Source organism: Symphodus melops, assembly GCF_947650265.1.
Source record: "Symphodus melops genome assembly, chromosome: 19".
Classification (NCBI taxonomy): Eukaryota; Metazoa; Chordata; class Actinopteri; order Labriformes; family Labridae; genus Symphodus; species Symphodus melops.
Window position 1 is genome coordinate 21,738,299 of NC_136709.1, and position 9,078 is coordinate 21,747,376.

General features: G+C 43.2%; 1 protein-coding gene across 2 annotated transcripts; it reads right to left on the reverse strand.

Moving 5' to 3' along the window:
• Nucleotides 1–958: 958 nt before the first annotated feature.
• On the reverse strand, nt 959–8,488 carry LOC306840131 (ubiquitin-conjugating enzyme E2 D2-like). Of its 2 annotated transcripts, none has more exons than XM_079369226.1 (7): nt 8,029–8,484; nt 6,055–6,118; nt 5,137–5,168; nt 4,866–4,943; nt 4,454–4,559; nt 3,692–3,785; nt 959–2,049 (listed from the first exon to the last, which is right to left on the reverse strand). In XM_079369226.1, exons 1-7 carry the CDS (start codon nt 8,050–8,052, stop codon nt 2,004–2,006), a joined length of 444 nt encoding a protein of 147 aa, XP_079225352.1. In that variant the 5' UTR covers nt 8,053–8,484; the 3' UTR covers nt 959–2,003. The 2 variants fall into 2 exon arrangements, with proteins under 2 accessions (XP_079225352.1, XP_079225351.1); XM_079369225.1 differs by lacking the exon at nt 959–2,049 and adding an exon at nt 3,436–3,499 and having other exon boundaries at nt 8,029–8,488.
• Between the last annotated feature and the right edge of the window lie 590 nt (nt 8,489–9,078).

Consider the following 9,078-nt stretch of genomic DNA (forward strand, 5'->3'; position numbering starts at 1 on the left):
AGCAGGATGAGTTTAATGGTTGCCATGGTTACTTCTACTTTCTGGACTTTTTGTTTTTAATGTCCAATTTTGGTCAGACTATACCAATGACTTTACAACAGAACTACATACAATGGATAAGAAATATTATAGATTGAATAAAATATTTTTTTGGTGCAGAAGAAAACCTTTCAAGTCAGACAATAACACTCCAAGCACAATGATATAATTTGGATCCTTTATTTAAGTAGCAATAACATGTCAAAATAATCCACAGGTAAAGGATGCAGTGTTTGAAAGCTTAGTTAAGTCAAATTGCAAGTAAATAATACCATGTTTTTATTAACAACAAAACGTAGTAATATAGCTTATTGTGTATCTTTATAGCCTGATGGTCCGAGGCCCCTGATGGTCCGTGGCCCCTGATGGTCCGAGGCCCCTGATGGTCCGTGGCCCCTGCGTGACGACTATGATTCCTGATGGCAGTGGTGGGGTCAGAGGTCGAGATGCCTTTCTTGGTTTCATCAGAATCTTCACGGTTAATAAATGTCTCCTTTCTGGAATGAGTTTCTTCGAACCCGTTCACCACAGACTGTATAAAATGGACAGCTGGCCTCAGCCACCTCCTGTTATGGTTTCAACGGAGCGCTGGAGGCGTGGCTTAAAGGCCCTTTAATGTCCAACAAGACTAGTTCCTTAAAATGCATTTTTTTTGTTTACATTGTGAGAGGAAGTCTGTGAGAAGTTTCAGATTAGTTCCATTCTTTAATGGTTTTAAAACAAAAGGTGGAGCCAGGCCTTGCTCATGGGCCTCTCAGCAGTGCTCAGGAAGTGAGGAGGCACCTCTCCAGCTAGCAGACCCATTTCCCACATTTGGTCAATCTGGTTCCCAACCCTGAGTCCTTACAGAATGAGCTACTGTCAGACAAAGACTGATCATCTTCGATGTATAAAAACACAGAAACTGGAGCGTGCAGCCTTTTGGTTTGAGTAACTTTATTGAAGGGAAAACTAAAAAGAAACAGAGCCACTCGCTGATCATCAACCAGCAGCTTTGCATCAATCTTTCAGGGCTACAAGAAGACAGTGTTTGAGTGGGCGTAAAACTAAAAACTCATCTACTGGCTTCTAAAGAATGAGAAAGAAACAAAGCCTTTGACGGGAACCCAATTTTTTTTCTTCCAACTGCTCAGCCTGACGATCCACTTTAATCTGCAGAAACATATCAGATATAATATCCTACCTTTATTAACATGCATAAAATACAACATTGAAGTTCTTATATTTTTGTTTCCTTAACATTGATATATAATGCTGTGCTTCTCTGTACACACACTTTGAAAGTGGAATAAGATACACGTCTTTCCTCGGGTAAGAGGTCGCTATACTAATGATCAGAAGAAAACACCGACGCCACGCCGGTCCAGGAAGCAAATACAGGAGCTGCTAGCCAGTTTCAGAATCGGTCAGATTTGGCATTTCCCCCTTTTTTCCCCCTATTTCACCAGTTTCCGATTTAAAATGCAGCCAAATTTTGCCACTTTGAACGTCTTAAAGTCGAGATTGTATTGCAAGAGACAGGTTTCTCTATAAGTGCTTTAAGCCCACAGTGAAGTAAAGATCCACCTGACCAGGACTCGATCGTGCCCGTGTTGATGTTCAGCGTCAGGAGACCAAGTCGTATCGAATTCTACTAAGTGTGTGCAGAGCAAACGAATAACATCACCAAGTCTGGGGTTGAAAAATTCTTACTGGGGCATGCTCAAGCTGTTCAGCACCACGGTGATTTGTTATTTTATTTCTTTTTTTAACTTCACAAAAACTGGCACGTGTCCTAGAGAGAGAAAAAACACTATCTTCTTATGAGCGCAGGTGGAAAAAGTAAGGGGTAAAATGCTCTGATTAACAAAAACAAGGAGGAAACAAAACAAGTGAAAAAAAAATGAAAAAAGAAAAAAAAAACTGAATCCTGGATCTTTTTAGTTTGAACCAGCAACGTCGTTTTCCCTCCACCTGTCCAGCCATCACATTGCGTATTTGCTAGTCCATTCTTTTGCTGTTCTGCAGTATCTGCGGAGACAAAGAAGAAGAAGAGAGAACACGTTAGACAAGCTGAACACACACACACACACCGTCACACACACTCATGTTGGATGAATGAAAGCACATGCGCTCTTTAGAAAGATCATCATTACATAACAACAACAACACGTCTTATTGGTGCACAGTAGTGTTGCCGTCAGCACCACAGAAACTGAGGCCATAAATATTGTCATCTCGGGTGCAGCAGGCGGGGTCACTTAATTAGACGTTGCGTCACCAGGAGATAAATATCCAATCACAAACGAATCTAAATTTTGCTTTGAGATCAAAGTGATGACGTGGAAAAGCGGCCGGTCAGTGGCGGTCTTGATTTGAACGCCGGAGTTCGCCCAGTCTGAGAAAAAAGATCTTCTGTTCTTTGACGAGACCAAGACCTTCAAGAGGCGGTCTCTGGACTAAGAACTATTTCGAACACAACACTAGTACACCGTTTACAAAATGTAAAACAACGTTTAGGGAAGGAGGAAAAAAAACAAAACTTCTCATGCTGCCGTCAGAGGCCATTCTCATGCAGAAGTAGTTCTGCTTTGGGTCGTTCTTGGTTTCTCTCTCATGCTGAGATCAGACGTGACACTGTGACCTCCGTGCACATAATCAAACCCGTCTGTTCGCAGGTTTGTGACTCGCCGACATTTTTAAGGAAACAAGTGTGGACTACACATCAGCAGACCGGCTCACACACACCGTCATCAAAGTGTCCAACAGTTGATTCGCCCACATCGTTCTTTTTACGTCACGTCCTGCACCTTAAGTCCTCGTGTCCCTCCCGCTGTGAGGCGTGAACACGAGGAGCAGCCTGCCTGACATCTTCAAAACATGTCGTCAGGAGTGCAGATGTGAAAACGGCTCATGAAGTTCAAAATGCATTTCATGGTTAACGCATCAACGTTTCACGCTCGCAGTGAATCAGCGTCCGACACCTGAGCTCATGAATGAGATTCTTTTGGCAGCGTGTGAAGCCGTCGTCATGCGTTTAAAAACGGGCTGCAGTAAAATGAGAAACCAAAGAACAGCACGCCATTCGGGGGTCTGTTAAAGTGCTGAATATTTGGCGGTCAAATATCTCGCTACTGCATCTTTGAAATCAAACTCAGTTTATTCACATGCAACAAAACGCTGCTACGAGACTGTGATGACCATCTGGATCCTGAAGAGGACGCCATTCACCACGAGACATCAGTGAAGCGCCTCTCTCTCTCGCTCGCTCGCTCGCTCTGTGTGTGCTGACAGGTGATCAAGGTGCTTGAGTAGTTCCTCTCATATTCAGGGATTAGTACGAGCACGGTGAGGCCAGACAGAGAATCACAAACTCAACAGGTCAAACCCAAAACAGCAGCCAAGATGCAGCACTGGCTCTCGGCCTTACCCCTAAAGCATGGCATACTTGGTCGTCCACTCCTGAGCTAGTTTATTGTACCTGACGAGACAAGGTGACACACCACAGTTTGACTTTCCTTCCTGCACAATCGTACAGCGTATCCCCGGACAACATCACTCAGTACATTTAAAGAAAGAATAAAAACACCTGATGAGTCCTTACAGCGGTGCTTTTGAACGTGTGGACTTTAAAGATTTAAAGAGAGAAACAAAAATATCAGATGCTACTTACTTCACTTTATCTGTTTTGTACATTCGTGCGATCTCTGGCACTAACGGGTCGTCGGGATTTGGGTCACATAGGAGTGAGCAAATGGAGAGAAGTACTGGAAGAGAGGAAATATAAAAATGAGGTTCAGCAATACTCCAAACATGGAAATAAAAGAATCAGAGCTCCAGGACTTCTCTACAGAAAACACCAGAAACACAGGTGGCACATCGGGACGTTTGCACAGGAAGCATTAAAGAGTCTTCCTCATGCCAAGCGATCAACATCCCTGACTGCCAATGTGAATAACAAAAGTTAGAAAGTGGCTGCAAAATAAAGATCTTTACCGCAGCATCAGAATGAACTCACAACTCAAAAACGGTCGTTTCTGTTCATCTCATTCAAAAGTCTAATTCTGAACTTAGTCAACGACTAACATGAAGATAAAACGAGCAGGACAGGTGATGTTAAAAATGTGATTTCATTTAGTCACTTAAAGAATCTTTGATGTGAAAAGTTGGCACATTGTGTGGATCTTTACGTCATGTTAAAGGAGCCGTCTAACTTTGACACCTAGAGTTTAAAACGGGTACTGCAGTTTAAATTGTAAACATTAAAGAGGAGCGGTCTGACTACCCGTGTTGGTCCTTTAAATAAACTGAAATTTGTCTTTAAAATAACATGACATGGAGAAGTTTGATGCACACAGAGGATGAAGTTGTTCTCCAGCTGACAGACGGATCTAAAGTACAGGAGAGTATTTTCCTCCCTCGTGAGTAATCTTACCTTTTGAAATAGTAAGTGCAGGAGACCACTGTGATCTGAGAATATCCAGGCAGATACTGCCGTTACTGTTTATGTTTGGGTGGTAAATTCTTGTTGTAAATGCAACCTGTAAAAAAAAAAAAACAACAACAGTGAGAACAGGTAGAACAAGGAGTCACAGCAGTTCAGAGTTATGTAACAGTAAAACTTTGACGTTTGACACTCTCGACTATCTACTTCTGGAACGACTGGTTATTCCTTGATGAGGGCTGACGACAGATTAAATCACTTTATGACAGCAGCAGGTTCCTTTGAGTACAAACATGTCCTTCATAGTGACTCATTAGAAACATGAGTGTTTAAATATGCGTACATGACACGACAGTTTAATTAAACACAAGAGAAGCGTGTAGCACGGGGGGATCCAGCTCACCTTGGGTGGTTTGAAGGGGTAGTCTGTTGGAAAATGAATTGTCAAGAAGAAAACTCCTCCCTGATATGGACTGTCACTCTGAAAGCAAACACCACATTTACATACTTTAGAGGAGAATCATCCAAATCCCTCATGTCCTTATTATCAAGTCAAATTTTAACCTTTCACTTGTGAGTTCATTTACAGCAGCAAAAAGGAAGCAAAAACACCAGCGACATATTCAAACACTGAGCTATGTAAAAATGTGCAGGCAGTCAAAGAGTCTACTTACAGGTCCCATGATTGTGGCCTGCCAGTGAAACACTGAGGAGAACAGAAAGTCAATGTTACAAAAAAAACAGGGAAAGGTCACAGGTCCGAGATCTGACGAGCTTCTGAGCCGCCTCCGCAGCTTCAAACAAACCTTTATAGATGACACTCAGGATGTGGTGCGTTTATGTTTGACACTTCAATCTGTCTGTAAGCAGGTTTACAGTTTTGTGCTGCACGAGCTGGATAACATCGTCCATACTGAGCTTCACGTGCGACCTCGACGCCGTTCAACCCTGCACGTTAAGGACGAGTATTTCCCACAACAAGACTTATCGTGATGTACGTTGATTATGAGTCGCGAACATGTCCGACACAGAAATCACTGCATTTTATTTCTGAGAATAACAGAAGAAGCGTATTGAGGATCCTACAACTTAAAACATTTTAAATCCCGGTCCTCAGAGATCCCAGAGTTATGGCGTTATTGTGAAACGCACTATCCGCCGATTGTCGCTTAAAACGGTCGTGGATGTTGTGTAACCTCTGCATCTCTCCCCGAGTCCCGTGCGATTGGTCGTCACAACAGGGGGGAGGGACCTCCTTTTAACGAAGGCTCTCATTGGCTGTTAAGAAGTGTCATCAAAAGGTCGGCAGGTTTAGAGGTGGGGGCTCGGTTTGGCGGATTATCATGATCAGATAAATTCAGTAAATCTACAAATGATCATTTTAATGAAGTCGTTTGTTTGTCGCTTGATTGAAACTGAGAAAATGTTCGACAACACGAAGGTGATAAAGCGACAGATGCAGGGGAGGAGAAGTCCAAGAGTCCTCCAAACAGAAACTATCTTTTTAACGGTGCATCAGGTGTGCCATTTGTAATACAAATCCAAAGTAATTGAGCCGTTAAAGAGTTTGAGGAAAGGTCCGGGACACTTACTGTCATCGCCGACGGGGCCGGCTGAGCACTGTGCAGGAGGGTCACGAGAAAAATCGTTGAGCTCCTGTAATGAAAAGAGGTTTAGAACAATAACCACATTAGACCACAGTAATCTTCCCAGACAAAGCAACCAGGAGACAGGATCTGAAATCAACAAGCTCACATGGAGGTGGTGGGGGGGGGGGGGGGGGGGTCGCTTTCTGCGTTCATTTCACAACACCTTCCTGCCCGTGTTGTTATCTCCTGCAACTCTCTTCCAAGTTCAAGGGAGGGAGGGAGGGCCACGCGTTGTTATCGTCTCCACATTTTACAGCAAGATGAGCCTCCAGCGAACATTCACTACAAGTATTTTTAGGTCTACAGCAACTTAAAAAAGAGGTGGAAACCTCTGCCCCACCCCGGGTCTTCTGACACACACACACACACAGTTTACGGATTTCTCTGGAAGAGGTAATCTGGTCAACAACAGAGTGAAGCCATGAGGGCACAACTAGCGTTGTAACACTGGATATCATGTCCAACCTTTAGACCACTTGAAGGTTCAGGTCTTCTACACACGTCATCACGTTGCAAAACCGTACGCGATGTCCCCAAAGGCCGCACACTTGTGGGTTTCATCCAGTCGACTCTGAATATTTGAGTTTGTCTCACCCTGGCCTGTTGTTAATCTCTAAACGTCAAGTTGTTGTTCCATCTTGAGCAGGCGTTCATGTTAAGTTTTCCCCGACACTCACGATGACAGGACGATGCCCCCATTAGGGGAAGAATACATTATATGTATGTAATGTATCCGAATACAATCTAAATCAAGTTTTTATCACAGCAGAACAAACAGCAGCTCACACTTCTTTAACGTAAATTCTGGTGATTCTATGGCAACGATAAACAAGCCAAGTCTCTAAACATGGCAAACAGCACAACAAGACAATAACATCACATATTTCTCGTAGTTTTGGAAATACTTAGAGAACTTATAAAAGGGACATACTGTAAAAAAAATAAAAATGTTTTGGAACATTTATTTGGGTAATCCGAGTGTCTACTGACCCCAAAAAATGTGAAATAAACCCATCCAATCTTTTGTTTGTGGTCTGCACAACTGTTACAACAGAGAGAAATGCTCCAGCTCAAACGTGCTCTCCTTGTGACGTCACAGTGGGATTTAAAGAGACACACCAACACGTTGTTCTGAGCGAGCTGGTTTCTTCTACAGGGTCACAAACCTGCTCTGCTGCTTGATTCATGATGTGTTTGGACCACAGCACAAAAACACATTTGTTTCATTTAGACCACAAGGGGGACTATTTGAAAACTTGGATAAAACCTTATAATGAGTTGGTTTAGATATTTTAATCTACATTGCACCTTTAACACCACAGAGGTGTTTGTCTCCCTCCGTTATATCATAATCTGCTGCCAACTTCCTCCAGTGAGCTGCCTGAACACACCCTGTGATGTGCACAGAACAAATACTATCACATACCAAGGAAGTGCATCACGAGCGCAGCCACGAGCGCAACACAGATATGACTCACGACTTCTGGGAAACATCGACAACATTATAAAAACATATTTTTACATGTTAGCACAAACACTTAGCATGTCAATAACATCCAAAACGTACGTGCGCGTGTTTGTTGTAAACGTAATAAGTGTTGGGAAACTCACGCGGCCCTGTCTATGACGTCACTTCGACGAACACACTAGGACCTGTAACTGAAGCTGCTAACGCTGATTAGCTCGCGAGGGCTAACCGAAACCGTTTCCGCGTACAAGCCGGTACGAGGCGTGAATTACAGCAGTCACACCAAGCGAGAACAAACACACATACAGACACAGTGACTTAGTGTGATTGAATACAACCACCCATAAACACCGTACTCTACCCTGAAATGTGGTTTTTACCGCCGTATCTGACAGGATTCAGCGCCGAGGGAGGCTAACACACGTTAGCATTGATCGACGTTGTCTTACCTTGTGGATCCGTTTCAGAGCCATCCTCTCTCGGTGTTATCCTCTTCGATTTGAAGTCTTTCCGATGCGAGCAGTAAGCGGCAGCTGTGGTGTGCCAGGATGATTCGCGATTCCCCGTCAAAACGTTTTGACACCGGGAGCTTTTTTTCCGTCCTCGAGCTAGCGCAGTTAGCCAACTGAGCTAAAACTACGTATGCGCGGAGATGCTAACAAAGCTAGCTGAAGTAAACGGCGTCCTTCGATGACCCTTCACTTTCTTTTGACGTTTTAAGCGTCGTGTGTTGGATTCTTTTGATCCCGGTGAAGGTTGAGTAAGTGCGTGTGTCAGGTGGAGTATCACCGTCAACAGAGGGTCCTGTTCTTTTGGTTTCGGTCGCCGTCGTTAGCCCACTAGCGGCTGGTTGCTGTTATTTGAAGCTTTGTGCAGGAAGGCGGTCCGCTCCGTGCTGACTGAAGGACCCGGATGTAGAGGCAGATTGGTGTATGACAGTCAGCACGTGTCAGTCTTTTACGTGTTTAACGTGTTATTAGCTCTTATATCATATAGTATATCTGTTGGATGGGAAAGGCAACACTAAATAATAAAGTGTGAAATACTTTATAAAAGGAAAAAAAACATTTTTAAGTGACAGATCACATTTGCTGTAGCGACACAGTTCCCCCCTCAGATGATTCCCTTTCAAGCTTATTTCTATTTTAGTTTATCAATATGTTTGTTTCATCGACTGTAGTCTTGTAACTATTAGTCTTTAATTATTATTTCTTGCAACTTTATCTAGTTTTATTTAATGTCAATACAAATAATTGACATTCTTTGTGCTCTATTCTGAACTGTCTTATGAAGCACGTTGGGCTGCATGTTTTATGCATGAAAGGTGCCTTATAAATAAAGCTTCAGGTGAAATCAGTGTCAGAGCTCCTCTTCAACATGTGTGTTTAGTGTGTTGTTGTAAATCCACTCTGATCCTGTATTTGATCATGTCTTTCAGCCCTGCTCAGAAATCAGCGTTGGCCACAGAGTCTCATCTGGACTCTCTTATCTTTTGCTCA